The sequence below is a fragment of the Procambarus clarkii genome, chromosome 43 (assembly GCF_040958095.1).
Source record: "Procambarus clarkii isolate CNS0578487 chromosome 43, FALCON_Pclarkii_2.0, whole genome shotgun sequence".
NCBI lineage: Eukaryota > Metazoa > Arthropoda > Malacostraca > Decapoda > Cambaridae > Procambarus > Procambarus clarkii.
This window is the reverse complement of record NC_091192.1, coordinates 35,190,431-35,209,759: the sequence shown is the minus strand read 5'-3', so window position 1 is coordinate 35,209,759 and position 19,329 is coordinate 35,190,431. Positions and strand designations below refer to the sequence as shown.

Sequence of the window (19,329 nt, the reverse complement as noted above, 5' to 3'; positions counted from 1 at the left end):
ATGATGTTAGAGATGGCTTTCCATGTGCTTTTCATGTTTCATTTTGCATTGAATCTACTATACTCTCGTAATAGGAAAGTATCGCTCTTATTATACTGGTAAGCATTGATAAGTATATCTCAACTTTTTTCATATTCATGTTTTTTTTTATTGCTTGCATTGAGTATGCCATTTGTGAGCCAGAGGTTGTTTAATCTTTTGGCAGTTACTTGCTTGGTGTGGAGGGGACTGAGGGTTTTAGAGGCTTTAGTTTTGGAAAGGAAGATGTTGACTAATGAATTTATATCCTGTGTATTATTGAATTCAGATTACCAGTTTATATTGTGCAGTGCATTTGTGAGATTGCCTATTGCTGCTTTGCTGTGTAGCCTGAAGGATATAGATATATCCTTCTATTATATAGTTTCTATTAAAATAATGGATGATCAGTACAGTCTAGTACTGTACCTGAAGCTATGAGTAGTGCATTTATATTACAGTATCATGTTTACCAAGTGATGACATTTTGTTGACCAAACCACACACTAGAAAGTGAAGAGACGATGACATTTCTGTCTGTCCTGAACCATTATCAAGTTGATTGTGATAATGGTCCAGGACGGACCGAAACATCGTCGTCTTTTCACTTTCTAGTGTGTGATTTGGTCATCATTTTTCAACCACGTTATTGTAACTCCTCATCTGTATCTGACATTTTGGTTGAGTAGGCTAGGGTTAAATGAACAAATCCACAAAAACAAATCTTGGTGGATGTGTAGTGTAGTGTTAGGCTAGGGTTATTTTGGAGTTTGGTTTTTTGCAAGGTTTGCTGTGTAATACCTGCAAGAGTGATGATCAATATTCTTGGTTATTGTAGATTTGTGACAGCAGATTTAGTTCACGATCAATATCAGCTTGCAGGTAGATACAATGGAGTTAAGATTCAATAAAGCATATACAGACCAGCAAAATAATAAGTCTCCTGTATATCTACTTGCTATAAGTTTTACAAATTACAATAAAATTTAGACTGATAAAACACACTATTAAAAATTAATATTATGTACGGTAACTAATAAAAGTAATAGCAAAAAGCAATAATGTAAATGACAAATTGTATGTCAAATTTACAAATAATGTAAATTGTATAAATTTACAAATAATGTAAATTGTATAAATTTACAAATACAGTAATGTAAATTGTATAAATTTACAAATACAGTAATGTAAATTGTATAAATTTACAAATACAGTAATGTAAATTGTATAAATTTACAAATACAGTAATGTAAATTGTATAAATTTACAAATACAGTAATGTAAATTGTATAAATTTACAAATAATGTAAATTGTATAAATTTACAAATAATGTAAATTGTATAAATTTACAAATAATGTAAATTGTATAAATTTACAAATAATGTAAATTGTATAAATTTACAAATAATGTAAATTGTATAAATTTACAAATAATGTAAATTGTATAAATTTACAAATAATGTAAATTGTATAAATTTACAAATAATGTAAATTGTATAAATTTACAAATAATGTAAATTGTATAAATTTACAAATGTAAATTGTATAAATTTACAAATAATGTAAATTGTATAAATTTACAAATAATGTAAATTGTATAAATTTACAAATAATGTAAATTGTATAAATTTACAAATAATGTAAATTGTGAAGATTTTCACAATTTAAAACGGTGAACTTGTGTGTGGTGCGGAACTTTTGTGTGGATGGTTGGTATTAACTTTGAGAATAATCAAATTGCTTACCTTGTGTGCTCTCGGTTTTCCTGGCCTTCCCCTCCTACTCTTAAAAGTGAGTAACCCTTATTTATCAAGACGAGAACATCAGCTTTCAGGTGACATTATATTGGAGAATGGAATGGTTGCACTCTTATGTTGGGTAGTTTTTGCTGCATATCACATATTCGTGAACAAGTAGGAAACTGTATTTCTCATTTGTATTTAAGTCACAGTAAGAGAAAATATGAATGAGATTCTTTGTGCATTTCTTGAATATAAGTACACCCAGTATCCTGAATATAAGTGATCCATCATCCATAAGTGTCCATGGTGCATCACTCATTTTGTGTTTTTGTTGTGCATATTACATCTTTGAGAGTTAAGCTAGGTTATAATTCTCTGCAAATATGATATAGTACTTATTTATAGTATTAAATGTGGAATTACATGTACAGTGGTACCTTACGAATTTAATTCATTCCCAGAGACGGTTCATAACCCAAAACTCATAAACTGAAGCAAATTTTCCCATAAGAAATAATGTAAATTGAATTAATCCATTCCACGTGCAGGCGATGAGTCACAATAACGTGGCTGAAGTATGTTGACCTGACCACACACTAGAAAGTGATGGGACAACGACATTTCGGTCTGTCCTGGACCATTCTCAAGTCCAATTCTCAAGGACTTGAGAATGGTCCAGGACGGACCGAAACGTCGCCATCCCTTCACTTTCTAGTGTGTGGTCTGGTCAATAATCCATTCCACACTCCCAAAAGTATTAACTTTTATAAAGTTAAAGATAAAGTAAATAGTAAAGTAAATAGAGTAAAGTTAACTATAAAAGTTTACATTTATAAAATTATAAAATCAAATTTTATACCTAATTTACCCAAATCTTTAATACAGTACTAAGGTATGTACAAGTTATTGCTTACCTTTATTGATGACTTTGTTTCCATATGGAAGACAGTGAGGAGGGGAGGGGGGAAGAAGAGGTGTTTGTGGTGTTTGGAAAGGGAAGTCATTATAACATCAGGCAGTGATGACTTTGGGTACTCTCTCAGGTACTCTCTCTCCTATGTTTTGCAGGAGTACCACTAGAACCTGGTTGTGGCTCAGTGCTTATATATAAATAATTACTTTTATGTTCAAATACCCAAAAATCTGAAAAACACTGAAATTCTGTCGGCTATACACATACCCTGTACCAACAAATGAATAAATCCACAAGGGCCGTGACGAGGATTCGAACCGACTCGGTTGATTAAGGATTCTCAGTCGATTAAGGCAGCGTCTGGGATGCTCTTGGACGTCGGTTCGAATCCTCGTCACGGCTCTTGTGAATTTGTTCATTTGATGCATCATGCTATTGCGATTTCTATGTGTACCTATCAACAAACTACGTTACCCGAGGCAAAGATCGTAACTCGATTCGGATTTTACAAAGAAATTTGGCTTGTAACCCAAAAAGTTCGTAAATAGGGGTATTCATAAGCTGAGGTGTTGCTGTACCTGTATTGCACAAATAATACAGATACAGTAGATTCACATAATGAATCACACCCACAGTATGATAATGAATCTTTGAATAAATAATGTGTGCCAGAGATGATTAGAGTTATGGGTTTGATTCCATCATACTACACTGTGTATATATTTTGGATTTATTTTCAACATTTATTCTCAGATATGTTGATTTTTCAGACATTGGCACATAGTAAGCAATATTCACAGCCAGCCAGCTAGTCATTGCTCATCTCTGTTAATATTCAGTCAGGATGTTGTGAATGTGACTGGAGTGGAATGTGTGCTGATTGCAAAATGTCATTGACATTTATGGAAGTTGTTTTCAGTAAGGATTGGTCATTTTATGTCCAATCGTTATTGTAATAGTGTATTTTGATTTCTAGAGCTGGAGAAGATGGCACAGGCATTAGGCCAAGCTGTACCTGAAATCAAAGTGACAACAGCCGAGCGCAATGGCGTCTCGCACTATGGGTCAATTACATCCAGCGTAAACAGCGTTGGATCCACCACTAGTACTGGCTCTACAACAGGACTCTTCAACACTGATATAACTGCTGAAAGGATGAGACGCAGACTCAAGTAAGGACAATACTATGATTAACTGCACTGTACTATAGCATGTAATATAATTGTCTTATTTATTATTTTTAATAATTTTTTGTGCATATAAATGAATATTTGCGTAGACAGTACATAGAGTAAAAAAAATTCTCCATAGGATACTGCTCTCTGGTATAGAATACCCAACACTAATAATGTGTTCAGCACTGTAAAACAAAGAATTAATCTTCCACAGATTCTTCTTTATGAACCCTATGCAGAAATGGCATGCTCGACGACGATTCCCATGGAAGCTTTTGTTACAAATAATTAAAATTATTATTGTTACAGTACAGGTGAGTACTTTGTATTTATCCCATTTAATCACATTACCAACCAAGTTTCTCATGCTTGGTCAAGTTGCTAAAATGCCTAGTAAATGTATTGATAACATAAATCATAAATCGTACAGCTCCAAATGTGAAAGGCTGCATATTTTTAAACAATGTGTATACAGTATGCTACTTTCTGTATTCTGTTGCAAATGTTAAATGTAGATCAATTAATATATTAGATGAAATTGCTTTAAAAGAAATTGCTGGTAATTTAAATGTACCAGCAAGTGAATTTATTAATGATTTATCAGTTTTAATTTTTTTAATTACCAACTGGTCTCTGGCAATCACTAATGTGCATATCTGTTTCAGTTGTGTCTCTTTGCCCATCAACGCTACAATCACGTCAACTTTCTTTGGGACACAAAGATCTCATTTTCACACTTGTTCCTCCAAGGCTGGGACTCTTCCAGAGAAATTCAAGCATATCCACCAGCTGATGGTGCATTAGCCGTTTATAAAAAATCTGAGTTCTTTGGCTACTTAGATTATGCCGTACTCATGGTGAGCATGATTTTTGAAGTGTACTGTATTCCATTTGAAATTTGGATGTATATTATGTAGGGTTATTATTCTAACACTAAATTTGTTTGTACTATACATAATTATGATTAACGATTGAGATACATTTGAAAATATTGGAGGTACAGTAGGACTGAACCTGCATCCCTGAACGCCTTCAATATTTTGTCATATCACGTTCTCATGATTTCATTGATTTCACATGCTGTACACATTCAGCAACATTCCTTTGTGTTAATCTGGGCTTATTTATCTAATACATATAGGGGAATTCATTTTTTAAGTAGCCTTTAAGTGTCTTAGCCTGATTTGATGTTATTGTTTCATATTTTCAGTATAATAATGTTGAGAAAGACGCCATAGGAGCATATGCCTATAAGTACCAGAATGGAAGCATTGTGTTGCCTTACTTCTGTGCCACACATTACCGAAGTGGCAAGGCATTTTTTAACAATAACTCGTATGTTCTTGATGATAATACCACCAGATGTAAGTTAAAGTTTTTATTTGTTTATTTTTCTTGAGCAGCATTTACTGTAAAATTTTGCATTTTTAAGGGTAGATACTGAAGAGAGCTTTATTCTTTCTTGAATTACACACAGAAATCACAATAGTGTGATGCATCAAATGAACAAGTCCACAAGGGCCGTGACGAGGGTTCAAACCCTGAACCGAGAGCATCCCAGACACTGCATTGCAACTTCTGGTTGCAATTCTTTTACCATGTCGTAGCGCAGTCGATTAAAGCAGCGTCTGGTATGCTCTCGGTCGCAGGTTCGAACCCTCGTCACGGTTCTTGTAGATTTGTTCATAGTTTGTTTATAGGTTAGTGCTTTTACCTGTTGAGGTCATAAAAATGAAATTAAACAATTTTTTTTTTTTCCTGGCAGCCTGTATAAGTATCCCATTACTATCAGAGACCAATAAAACAGAGTGGTCAATGAAGACTTTCCTGATAGACAACAACTTTACATTGGATTTTAACATCCTCCTGGGTGCAGACTTGAATTTTGTATTGAAGACAGTCAAGCTGAGGGTCAACTTGCCGTTTGATACCCCAGAATGTTATGAGATGACAAGCAGGGTGAGTAAAGGGAGGTGGCCAGAAAGGCACCTTAAATAAGTTTCTGATGTGATTTAATATTTGAACCTGTTGAACACTACATAAAGATAATGATAGTAATTGTTATGCTTAGGGCTTTTATCCCCTTAATCAACATTCATTATCTGCTTTGGTTTTTCATTTCTAAAAATTACAAATGTATAAAGTATAATTTTTTCTAGATTGTGTTCAGCAATCGTGACCATGATGGGCAAATGGTTGTGGATTTGCAAGTGGGCGCTCGTGTATTAGAATGTGATGGATCAGTGCACGTGGTCTCTGAGGCAAAAACACTTGAAGTAGGTGCATTTATTTTACAATGTGTGATCATTTGTAAGTTTTTTAAATAATGGGCATTTGTAATTTTAATATTGCATTTGACCAGACCACACACTAGAAGGTGATTCAGTAATGGTCTATGGAAAATTTGAATAATTCCAATTTTTTTTAAATCTTCATGTTAAAGATTTTTTCTACTTCATGTTGAAACAAACATGAAAATAGATTTTACCCCCCTTCACCTTTTTCTTTTTCTTACCTTCCTCTTATTCTTGCCCTAGCCCATTCGTACCTTTTATTCTTATCACAATCAACTTGATAATGGTTCAGGACGGACCGAAACATTGCTGTCTCTTCAATCAAGAGATCAGATCAAGAGAAAGGTCAACACCTTTTACCCTATTCTTACCTTTTACCTTACTCTTACCTTTTTGAAATTACCTTCTCTTACCTGCTCCTCGCCTCACTCTTTCCTTATTTATTTGCCTGTTTCTTCCTCTCTTCCGGAACAAGCAGGCAAGTCCACTACGGGCTCATCATAGTCCATGCTACTTGGAACATTTTGTTCTGAGGAGCTGAATATAAAACAACATCCTCTCTTCCTCTCACACAATTTAATAATGGTCCAGGACTGACCTGAAATGTCATTTTTCTCCATCTTTTGATGTGTGGTTTCATTATCATATGCAATTCCTTTTCACTATACAGACATGTTTAAATAGCAGGAATTTATCCCGCATATACTGTACTGTATATTTAAAACCTTCCAAAATGCTTCATGGTCAATCCAGTCTTGTGTGTTAAAAAAAAAAAATGACGTGCCAAAGCAGTGTATTGGAATATTGCCTACATTTTGTGTTTGGAATATTACCTATATAACAAGTTTTAGAAAACTTTTATAATTATTCTTAATATGTTTGTTATGTTTTCCGTGAAGGTGTGGAGGTCAGTGATCAACATTACCACCATCGCCATATGCATCACCTCGCTGACTATGTGCATCAGGGCTATCTATCGAGCACAGCTCCTCCGAAAAGTTAGTAACGTGTTATCTATATTAGAATGTTTATGGCTGCTAAATATATTTTATCATATTGATGTAATGTGTTTTGTGCCAAAATTGTCATATTTTTCAGTCGCTTAAAATTTTAATCGGGCTTCAAATCTCTAGCCGTTTTTGGGACAATTTTCTACCAAGAGTTTATTAATACTTTATATGTACATAACCTCAGCAGGGGTTGTACAAAATGGTGTTTTCTATTCCATATCTCAATTTAGTAAGCAAGGCAGTTTGCAATCAAACTCATCATATATGATAATCATTAACATGTTTAAATATAACAAGCAGGGCATCATGAGATTGACTCTATCATTCTGCTCATTATTAATATTCTGTTTCTCTACCCCATTACTCTTCACTACCGACTGTCCCACATCTGCTGTGGCAGGTCACCTCTGCTACTTTACAAGATGTTTTAGGCTTGTTTAATACCACTCCATCTTTAGAACTTTAAATTACTATTTCTAAATTTGCTGCATTTACTGAGGGACACTGAAAAGAGGTGGATATTGCTGGCATATCTCTTAAGCCATATCCTGCATTCAGACTAATTACTATTAATTTGTACCTTTTTTGTTTAATAAAATACTATGTATATTCTTTCAGTGCACAACTGAATATTTCCGAGAGCACCGTAGTAGGGAACTAATTCTGACCGAGAAATTGGAGTTTGTCAATCTGTGGTATGTGCTGATTTGTATCAATGACATATTAATCATCATTGGATCATTCCTGAAGATTGGCCTAGAGAGCAAGGTGGGTATTAGTCTTACTGGTAGTTTACTGCCGCATATTCTCTTGCTTCACTTTATAGTTGGTATACTGTATTTATAAGATGCTAAATTATATAATTTTGTTAAGGATGTGTGATTGCAAATGCAGTAGGTGCTAAGTGGCTAGACCTAAGAATAGAGGACAGCATTCCTTTTGTGACTCATGCCTGAAGTCCATGCATGATCATGCACTATATATAGCAGAGCATTGTAGACCACGTAAAACTGCATTTCTGTAAGCAAGCCGTCCTTTCACGGAAAGGAATCGTGTATCCTTTCTTGATCTCCAAGCTGATTTTAACACAGTCCTCATTTTGGCTTCTTTTTTTTATGATGTATTTACACAGATTAGGGTTTTTTTAAGTATCAGAACTACTTCAGTCATTTATAAGGGTGTGAATAGTATTTATAATACTATTATACGCAGTAAGATCTAAATATCAAATAAAATAAAAAATACCAATACGAAGTTATAATACTTTGAATTGGGCACATCTGCTATGCATAAAATGATAACTTACCTATCAACTCAAGCCACTGAGGCTGTCATCTGCGATGCAGAGAAAAACCCACCAACCCCATTGTCAGTGATAGTCACATTGAAACCCGAATTCAATACAAATCCCTCGTCATGAGTATTAATAGTGCGTAAAGAAATCGCATTAACATGATGTATCGATGAGAAAGGCAGTTGAACCATGATGAGGATTTGAACTTGTACACCCAAGTACCCAGTGGTCATGGCAGTTGTTTAGGGTGCATGCTTGTGGGGAGTACTCAGTGTGCAGGTTCGAATCCTCATCGGGGCTTCAGTTGATTTTCTTAGTATTAATAGTGAAATTGGAAGCAAATTGCACCTTCAGCTTTAAAACTAAAACCTCTGAAAATGCTTGCTGATAAGCAAGTCTATATATTAATGATAAATAAGGCAGAATGTTCTACATAATGTTCATTAGGTCCCTAGTTGACTACCATATCCTGCACCTTATAAATCTTCTTAGCACTTAGCTGAAAGCATTAGAAACCATTCAAAATGAAGCCATGAAGATAAATCTTGGAGCACAAGCCCCGGATGCACAAGAATCGCCCTCGGGTAAGAGCTGAAACTCCCCATCATATGTGAAAGAATTGTGTAGCCAAACATGACCTGTGCAAAGGTTGAGAAAATCGCCAGTACAGTTTAAGTAGCCAGTACTACTTGGACCACATTTGTCCGTAACAAGAACAACCTGTAATCTATTTTGCAGATTGGCAAAACAGATTACACTTTGGTAGAACTTTTGCCAACCTCATATTCCTGTTGTATGCAATATTCTAACAAATATTCCACTATACTGTATATGTACCCTCTAATACAAGTATCATACACACACATCAGCAAAATGAGTAATAAAAAATGAGTTCACTACACACAGATGCATGCACTTCACAATTGCGTGATGCATCAAAACCATCTCTCAACTCAGTCGATTAAGGCAGCGTCTGGGATGCTCTTGGGCGCAGGTTCGAATCCTCATCACGGGTCACTGCCCTCGTGGATTTGTTCATTTAAAAATGAGTTCATCTCAAAGCAACAACACTTTACACAATTGATTCTTTTATGAATAATTTACGACCGTATGAGTACTGTGCTTACGCTGGCTAGCTATCGAAACACTGAAGTGTTACAGAAGTGATTTTCTGCAATTTAGTCCTCAAGCACTTGAAAACCCAACGTGCAAAATAGATACTTGGAATGTTGTAACGTCCATTATTAACATAATTGACGGCAAGCGTTTCAAAATCTCATTTTGTATGGATACCAACTCGGTACCATGTAGGTACTGAGTTGGTATGATGATATAGACAAGGCAGCTTAAGCTTTGTGTAAAAAACCTGAAATTGAGCCCAGACCTAGATCCTCCCTCGTTCTACCTACCTAGGACCTAGGTAATTCAATCGCTGTTATTGAAACTGCACTATTTTGTAATAGTGCAATGAGTGTAATAGATTGCAAAAAACAATCACTGACTCAAAGCACTAGTATAAAGTTATATGTTTAAAACATAGAATTATATATATGAACTTGAATTTTTTTTTTTTTTTAATGCGATTCTTTTGATTGCAAGCATGTAGATTTCTTCTTCTTTTACCCATATTATATTCAATTTGGAGTACAGAGATAACTGAATGTTATTCCTTATCTCCTTCAGATTTTACTTGAGGAGGAGGAGGCACGGGTAGGTGCTACATGTATCCCACAACAAGTGCTTAATATTTGTAACACTAGTCACAGATAATTTCCTTATGAAAGTGTGGTGTAGTAGTTTTGGACAGCGGAGGAAACCTTTAGCAAATGTGCAGATTTCAGTTTCCATTGCAAGGCCTAAGGCTCTATAAGCCTTTGATCATATTCTGATATTCCATCAGAGTTTAGGTTTAATGCCCCATATTTTTTTGGTTGTTACTTTTGGTTTGGTACTTTCTAAATACAGTATTTTATTACTATATTTTTATTCCATATATGCCAGTTGTTTATTACTTACATGCACAGTATGCCAAATTAATATAAAATTGGTATAAATGGAGCTTAGTGAAGTGCCAAATTTCAGACCCCTCCCCCCTTCCCCACACTTCCTCTGCCATTTCTCTAGTCAGCTGTGCTTTGGTTTGCTAATTACCTGGTTTCTCTCTTGACTATTGTTTTAACTGCTTGTTTTGTTTTCTAACTTGCTTTATATCTTTAGTGTACTTACCTGCTTTCATTTAAGAAAACAAATGCATCTCCATTAGATGAATTTTGCTGATAGGGTTTCTACCACTTACTGAAGTTACTGCTTATAATGGTTTGTTCCTTTTTGCATGGGCGGGTGTAGTTTTTGCGCACAAACTACACTGAATTTGTGAAAAGCAGTATACAGTTGGTAAGTCTGAATTACTATTGTGTTCTGCACCGTATATTGTGGTCGTTCTGTTGGTTTTGCTCGTTTAAGTTTTATTGTCCTTTGGCTTTGCACAATGATTGATTACATGTTGCATGAATTTATTAGTTTTAGTTAAATATATCATAAATGAATGTATTCTTTGCTGATGTATTTTATTAAAATCTATATTTAATTTTTAATGTTTGTAATAAGTTTGAACAGTAATATTGGGGACAAAATCTGAATGAATTACTTGCTCATGGTGTGTTGCAAAATTGTTGATCTTCTGAGAAAGGAGAATTTTAGCCTTTTTATGACTTCATAATGTTTAGATCTTTGCTTGATGAATAATTTACCAATATGCTTCTTCATATTTAGAAAAAGTTGATTTATTGCAAATGAGGTATAAAAGTAATTATGGAGTTTATGGTAAATCTGGGACAAGAAAGTAGGCAATATATACAAGTTATTGGAGTAGAAAAGGCTAATAGAATGATTTAAAAAATAGATAATTGGAGATAATAGGTAAGATTACAATGTGATATGGAAGAAAAAACAGAGTAGATGACTGGTCACTGCTTGTACAGGTAAACTTGCATCTACCTACAAGAAAATATGCCAAATTATTTAGTAGTGATGTTCACCTGTATACATCAAAATACTGTATGTATAGATTTGGCCAACGGAAAATTTCCGCCTGTTCCCCACCATGTACATCCAGAGCAAGAAGCAGACATAATAGGAAATCTATTTGCTTCAAGAGCCAGTTCCACTCAACTTCCAGAAGCAACTCTGACTCTCCAACAAAGAATTCAAAGAGCAAGATGGAAAAAATAGACTGATTTAGCCTTACCTTACCTGACGAACTCAGACTCAACATTCAACCAACAAAAGCAGCTGCATTAAATGCAAAATCCACTGAAGTGACTTCAATGGTTAAAAAAGCATTTTGAAGAATGGGACATGCTAGTGTCTAGACACTAGATGTGTCTAGATATAGACACTAGATATAGAACTAGACACATCTATATTTGCCACCAAGATGATGTTATTAAAACAAAAGACTAAAATCAATGTGAAAAGAAGGACACTGCCTTCATTTAAAACTGACCCAAGTGTCATTTGTTGATTTTCATTTATAATTGATGTCCCACTGTTAATAAGGATATAAATGCAGTTTTACTCCATTACACATCATACATTTTGTGTTAAAATTATCTTTTCTTTTCCAGAGTTACGAAGGCTACTTAGACACATGGAATGTTTGCTCGCTGTTCCTTGGTCTCGGTAACCTACTTGTGTGGTTTGGGTGCCTGAGATACCTGGGATTCTTTGCGACGTACAATGTAATTATATTTGCATTTCCAACTGTGAAATTGTCAACTATTTTCTATGTTGCCTATACAGTACTGTACAGTACTAAATATAACTTCATCTTTCATCCATCTATGTTTTCAGATGGCAATATATACAGTATTTATGAAGTAGAACGTATAGAAAGTTTTTTAAAACTACTTCGATTGTTTAAGAATATGGAATGCAGTTAGGGAATTAAAATATATACAGTAGTAGGAATGAAGAAATAAAGATTAGGTAGAGAGATAGTGTGATCGATGAAAATATTATTAGGTATATGTGGATATAATTGTGAGCTTAATGGGAGGCAGGGGGTTAGCAAAGTTAAATTTTTTGTTAACTTACCTGTGCAGGAAATGTGTGCATTAAGTGGAAGTTGACTTAACATGAGTACTATCTGCAGTAAGGAGCTAAAATGTCAAAAGCAAAGTCTAATGTTGGAATAAATGTACAATCTATTGTAGGATTTGGATGATTAGTAATTTGTAGATATTTGTTATCAAGAGTATGGGTCAAAGGCATAACGAGAAAATGTGTTGACTTGTGAAGTTTTGCTTCGAATTAGTGAACATTTGTAATGTATTCCCCCCCTAGCAAAAAAAAAATTCTTTCTATACAGTACCTTGTGTTGCCTTCAAGGATTGATTTGAATTGTTCAGTTCCAGTCAGAATCTATAGCCGAGAGAAGACTATAGCAAACTGAGTGACATTCCAGGGAATATAGAACTAAATTTAATAATTGACAGTGTTGGCTCTGATTAAAAGTACCATGTGAATGTAACCTTTGTTCTTGTTTCAGGTGCTAATCCTGACTGTGAAGAAGGCCATTCCTAATGTGATGCGGTTTTCTATATGTCTGATGATGGTGTTTGCTGGGTACTGCTTATGTGGTTGGCTTGTTCTGGGTCCATATCATCTGAAGGTAGGTTTGACATGAAAATATTTTATTGTCCATACCCAAGTCAAATTGACATTGATGCAGAGTCTAGTTTAAATTATTAAATTGAAATTGTGTGGATGCTAACAAAGATTTAATTTTTAGAGCAAATTTGTGTATTTTCTGCACAATTTTGGAAAAAATATTGATTCTGCCTTGTTTGGTAATGAAATATTATATTGATGGGTTAGGGTGAGGCAATTATCAGTAGAGCACTGAGCCATTATGACTATTGCACTTGGGGATGTAGGGATAAAGATTTATATATAATAGAGGGAAGGAATGGTACCCCATCCAATTGGACAGTTGGGGATTGAACATATAATTTATCATTTTAATAGCTTAACATGAAGATTTGATTAATTTTTTAATTCCAGTTTCAGTCGTTCTCTTCGACAATGGAGTGTCTATTTTCTCTCATCAATGGAGATGACATGTTTGCAACGTTTTCTTCAACGTCTGGAAGGGACCCGGTGGTGTGGTGGTTCTCCCGCATCTACTTCTACTCGTTTATTTCTCTCTTCATATACGTCATCCTAAGCCTATTTATTGCCATTATCATGGATGCCTATGAAACCATTAAGGTATTTAGTGTACACGTTATCAGTTTTTGTTTAACTTTAGCTCAATTTAGCTTGTTCTGCCTTCAAACTTTTAAAGGCAGAACTGTCATTTTGCCTTTAAATCTATGATGAATTTTTATCAGCAAATGTGTAATTATTACATTTATATTCATTTCTTTTTTTTATAGATGGGAAGTTTTGATAGCCTTTGTGTAAACCATATTGTATATCTTAGACCAATATTATCATCCAGTATTATCCATTAAAATTCTTCTCAGAATAACTAAGATAGGTTTTATAGAATCTGGAGCTTGTGAAATTTGCTATACACAATATTTTGCATATCTATCATCATAGAACTCATTATTAAAATAATTTCCAGAATTACTACGATGATGGGTTCCCAGAATCTGGGTTGATGAAATTCATTAATGAATGCACAGAGGAACCCACAAGTGCAGCTTTCCAAGATGAGGGAGAGCGTACCATTCATGATATTATCAACTCTTTCTTCTGCTGTGATCAAGAGTAAGAATATTGGCTTCTCTGTTCAGTATATTTAAATGTCAATTATTTTAAAAAATAATTCAGACCTTATTAAAGCCCCATGTCTTTTTTTTAATATTACCTAATGTGCCAAGAGTTAATATAGCAATTCTGTAGTCACAGAATTGAGTTACAATGAGAGGAAGGGATGACGCTGAGTAAAATAAAACTCGGGTCCCTAAAAAAAAAATAAGACAACTACCTACTTGCTTTTCTATCCATATGTAACTACAGAATTGAGCTATATTAGCTCTTTGACCCCTCCTCTGTAACCAATTAATTTTTACCTCTTATATTTACTACATACATTTGTAACATTCACATGTCTCCCGGAAGTGGCCCATAGCACCTGTCTAATTCCCAGCTACATATTTACTATTCAGGTGGATCATATTTCAGATTCAGGTGGATGGATCAGGTGAAAGAAACTGCCCATTTGTCCCTACTTGTGTGTTTTATGCTACCCCCCTCTTATTTAATCTATTTCAACTTTCTTGTTAACTTTGCAAAACAAAATTTCTGCACATGTGTTTTGTGTTTATGTATACTAGCTGTTGAGAGATTATGCAAATGGCTGATGTTTCTCTCTCTCTCTTGCAGGAGCAGAAGACAGAGGGGCACCGAGTACGAGGCTCTTCTCTCCTAAGTGCGCGCATTTTAATGTGAAAACAGTTGTAAATTTATCATTTTTATATCTCATCAGAATATTGTTATATAATATAAATTACTGGAGATAACTGCATAAATGTTCTCACTGAATTAACAAAAATTATACAATAAGGCCACATGTACTGAATTTAATAAATCTTGAAAACACTTGCCACATTTTAATGTCTTGTGACATCAAAGCTCAAAGCTTGAAGAAAAATGGCGAGTGCTTTCATAGTCAGTTATTTTACATTTGGAATAACTTCAAATAGTGATCTGTGTGTAAATTGTATCCACAATGTCATTCTCAAACACAGCTTTTGTTGGCCTTGTGAAAAATGGCATGTCAATCCATAGGTAAACTATTTTAAAAGTATAAAATGGATATAAAGAAGTGGTAATTTGTATGATATTGTAAAACTCGTGAACCAGTTGTAAAATGGTATGAAAAACCCCTTCATTTTTGTAATGCTTCTGTAAGCTATTTAAATTCTCTCTAAAAGAAGGAAAATAAATTAGAACTTTGACTTGTGTAGTGATAGCATTTGAATAATAATGATTGTAATCATTAACTTGTATTTTAATTTAATTTCCCTACCCATAAATGTGGGAGGGCATTGAGGTAACCCTGTTTTTAAGAAACTTTGTCAGGACATTTGAGAGTGAATAAATACTAGATGGTCTGATGCTACTTAAGCTGTCATATGAGGTTGAATTTCAGCTATAATGCACTTGTGACCGCTAGTGTACCGTTTGTTGAGAAATGGCATATTTCCAAAGTTTCATTTAAAATATTGTATTACATATAGATGTTACAGGTACGAACACATAAGAGACCAATTCTCGATGTTTTCTGCATTAATTATTTGATGAAAGATCGTGAATGGAATTTAATAACCACTATGTACAATAATCATAGTAAGGCTTGGTAGAAATTGCTCATTTGTATTTACATTTTCAAATTCAGAGCTGCAGTGAGTCATTTCACACTAAAGGCCAAATGTTTCCAAGATTTACAATTCTTTCATGGTCCAATTTATTCTGTTGAATGAGCCTGGTGTTAGAGGAGCAAATTTAATGAAGTGAGGTTGGTACCAATGAATTACATGTGTTGTGCTGTGTTTGAGAAATGACTACATTTTCAATGAACTAAGGTGGTGGTTACATGTATTTGAACAATATTATACAGTATGAATGATACGTGTTCTCCGATATAAATGACTGGAATACGTGCTGGATACCGGGAATAGTTTTAATTTTCGTTTACTTTAAACTAATATTTATTGGTACATTTTTACACCAAATTGAATGGTTTTTGTTGCAGTAAGCTATAGTGTTACAGTGCTTCCATAGTGACTTCAAAGGTTTGCCTTCCCCCTATACTGTGACAGCTATAAGGTCTTATTGTATATTGTGATGATGGTTTGGGTAGACCAATGTTTTGACAATTTTAAGGTGTACCCATTTTGTGAGAGTTATGATCTGCCCCCGGCATCAAAACACATGTGGACTCAACATGTATTTCATGTGCGTATTTTTATTTATTAGATCTGCATGTGCTTACTTGAGCTAAGTATCTTTTCCTCTAGGTAATCTTTTCTTTTTAAAAAAAAAGATACTTTTTTCTGTATTATGTATGTTTTATCATAAATGTATTTTGTATATCAAGATGTATTGTGTATATAGTGCTTCGGAATATGTACGGGTTAATATATATATGCACCCAGCTTATGCTAATACCAGTTTTGAGTCGAGATGATATTCAACATGGTGTTGGCCCTCTCTTCATACATGGTAATATAGTTAAACAAAGTAGCATAATAGTTATTACAAATTAATTCATAAATTCATCTTGCCATACGTATCAAAGTGTCCTAACTCCAAAACTGTGTTAATATATAAATGCCAGTTAGAGTAAATTATTGGTGTGCATTGGATAATTGTGACCAGTGTTGATTCCACAGAAGTCTTATGGACTCGAGGAATCCTTCAGTGATATGGACCTTTGTCTCGGCTTAAAGAACATTAGCCATGGCTCACACTGCCTACATAATCGGTATTATGAATAGTTTATACACTTATAAATACAATGCTCTGATATTGATTCTGTTGTGTGCTGTACAAGTCAGCATATTCTTCTATTGATTAGTGTTATAATTTGATTAGATCTATTTTGTAGTTACACTTACTTGAAGGTACACTTTAATATGCAGAATTTTTTTAAATTAATGCTTTGTTTAAATTTTTTAAGTAACTTTTCAGTGTTGCTTTTAAATAAAATTTGATGAGTAGATTGTAATCCAATGATTTTTATATGAATCTAAATGTATTTATATATACATAATTTTTATATTTATAGGTCTTTAAATAGGCTAAGCACATTATCGCATGTTGGATATGTATACAGTATTTATAATTTACATAAATGGAATGGCTATGGTAGCCAAAACTATATTTTCACTTGCATTTTATCCAAAGAATTTGTTTTTTCTGGGGTATGCCTTTTAATGGCTCAAGAGACGAGTCGGAAGTAATAGCAAAATATGACCAAACGTTATGTAACTGGAACAAGTTGTCGACGTTGTAATTTTGCAAGCATGTTGCTGTTAAAATAGAGCACCCAAAGGGATTATAAAAGTCAATTTGAGTTCTGACATGCAAAAAAAAAAATATTGCTGAATAACCCATAATAATAACAGTTGCGGCATTAGGTCCATAGCCTAACTCTAACTATTTGGGGATAATGACCAGTAATGACAATTTACACAGTAAATTAATTTGAAATACAATTTAAATCTAGAATGAACTTGCTTGATGTTTTGAAATTAATAAATAAATAGGGATTGGTGAGTGAAGTGAAGGTCTTGTATCTTGCAAGGTCAGCGTTGGATTCCCAATGGAACACGTGGTTGGGCATTGTCATTATATTCCAGCTCCTTGTCCAAGTACTATATTGTCCTTATATTTACTTTCAAAGTTTCATTAGTATTTTGTAACGTGTAGTCTTGAAAATTTGTTTCACAATATTAGTAGTTGTAATTATTTTACCACTACGTAAAAGTAGTCTTCAGTAATCTGTTTAGGTTTTTCTTAAGTTGACATTACCAGAATTCTGTTCTGCACTGCCAAGAGGAAACTTTTTCTTAAACACTTTACAAGTTATTTTTTTTTTGGTTGAAAGAAAAATCTTGTAAATATTTATTTAATCATAAATATATGAAATATTAGTACTTTTATCATTATCATAAATATTGAAGTTGAGCATTGATCTGTTAAATGAAATCTGGAGTAAATACATTTTTAAAAGATCCATCATGTTAAGAAGGTCTTTAAAATAATTAAGATTATGCATAAATGTCCGAAAGTAGGCCAAGAGGTAACTAAAATTTATATCTCGAATTAACTATGTTGATCCCCCCCCCCCACTGGTTACGCAGCAGTTTTGGGCACTAGATTATCAAGAATATAATATGGTTATAATCTGTGTAGCTATATTCTATAGCCATACATATTATCTAAAGCTTTAGGAACCTCCAAAATGAACCAAGAAATCTCAATTTGCATTCTGTAGAAGCAGTATAATGGGACATTACCAAAGTGTAAAAGATGCCCTAGACTGGTGCATTATTGGAGAAAATGTACTCTGCATACTGCATGTAAATGCTTACCTGTGTGCCCAAGTTTAGTGAAGATTATTGGATGCTCTCGTTAGTCTAAAGTGTTTTGTTGAAACCTATGAAAACAACCTATTTTTATCCTATTGCTTTAGACTTCCACTTTTCTTGTTTCTGCCATTTATTTATTTTTAATTGCATTACAAAAATCCAAAGAGTTCTGGACATCATGATGTACTAGATCATGTTACTAGAAAGCTGAAGAATCATTAATTATTAACAATCAAATGAGTGTTTTATTGAGTAAAGTTGAAAACAAAAGGACTGAGTTTTTTTGGGGAGTTTTTTGTCCAATCTTCCTATATACTGTACTCTACTTTTAAGTTGATTTACAGTTTTTGCTTGACAAGTTTTACAGGAACTTATTCCCAACATTAACAATGGGTGGCATGTACAGCAGGTGAAGGTTTAATGCAAGATACTTTTAGAAACCATTAGGGCTTGGGGAAAAAATGGTTTCAAATTGCATAATTCAGATTTAGAATGTGTTGTTTATAGATTTAGCTACTCGGAATGAAATGTCCATTTAGCACGGGCTATGGTGAACTCGTAATTAAGTTTGGTTATTTGCGATAATCTGGTTACACACACAAATCACAATAGCGTGATGCATCAAATGAACAAATCCACAAGGGCCCACAAGGCAAATCCACACCCTCGTCACAGCCCTTGTGGATTTGTTACTCTAGTATTTGGGTCAAAGTATTAAATGGAGGTGGGGTTTCATTTTCACTTCTGTTTTAGTCTTTGTTTTAATATTATCA

General features: G+C 33.9%; 1 protein-coding gene across 9 annotated transcripts in view; it reads left to right on the top strand.

Annotated features, from left to right (window-relative positions):
• Positions 1 to 18,118, top strand: part of LOC123755955 (mucolipin-3) — a 54,261-nt gene extending 36,143 nt beyond the window's left edge. For 4 of the 9 annotated variants that reach the window (XM_045738946.2, XM_045738947.2, XM_045738941.2 and 1 more), the window contains exons 2-16: positions 3,651 to 3,846; positions 4,064 to 4,163; positions 4,515 to 4,706; positions 5,060 to 5,213; positions 5,615 to 5,808; positions 6,009 to 6,125; positions 7,043 to 7,141; positions 7,772 to 7,921; positions 10,131 to 10,157; positions 10,794 to 10,841; positions 12,074 to 12,187; positions 12,997 to 13,119; positions 13,512 to 13,718; positions 14,080 to 14,225; positions 14,844 to 18,118. In XM_045738946.2, coding sequence (XP_045594902.2) covers positions 3,651 to 3,846; positions 4,064 to 4,163; positions 4,515 to 4,706; positions 5,060 to 5,213; positions 5,615 to 5,808; positions 6,009 to 6,125; positions 7,043 to 7,141; positions 7,772 to 7,921; positions 10,131 to 10,157; positions 10,794 to 10,841; positions 12,074 to 12,187; positions 12,997 to 13,119; positions 13,512 to 13,718; positions 14,080 to 14,225; positions 14,844 to 14,889 — 1,913 coding nt within the window. In that variant the 3' untranslated portion in view covers positions 14,890 to 18,118. The remainder of the gene's footprint in view (positions 1 to 3,650; positions 3,847 to 4,063; positions 4,164 to 4,514; positions 4,707 to 5,059; positions 5,214 to 5,614; positions 5,809 to 6,008; positions 6,126 to 7,042; positions 7,142 to 7,771; positions 7,922 to 10,130; positions 10,158 to 10,793; positions 10,842 to 12,073; positions 12,188 to 12,996; positions 13,120 to 13,511; positions 13,719 to 14,079; positions 14,226 to 14,843) is intronic. The other 5 variants (XM_069300233.1, XM_045738944.2, XM_069300232.1 and 2 more) reach the window with 3 other exon arrangements.
• Positions 18,119 to 19,329: the final 1,211 nt, after the last annotated feature.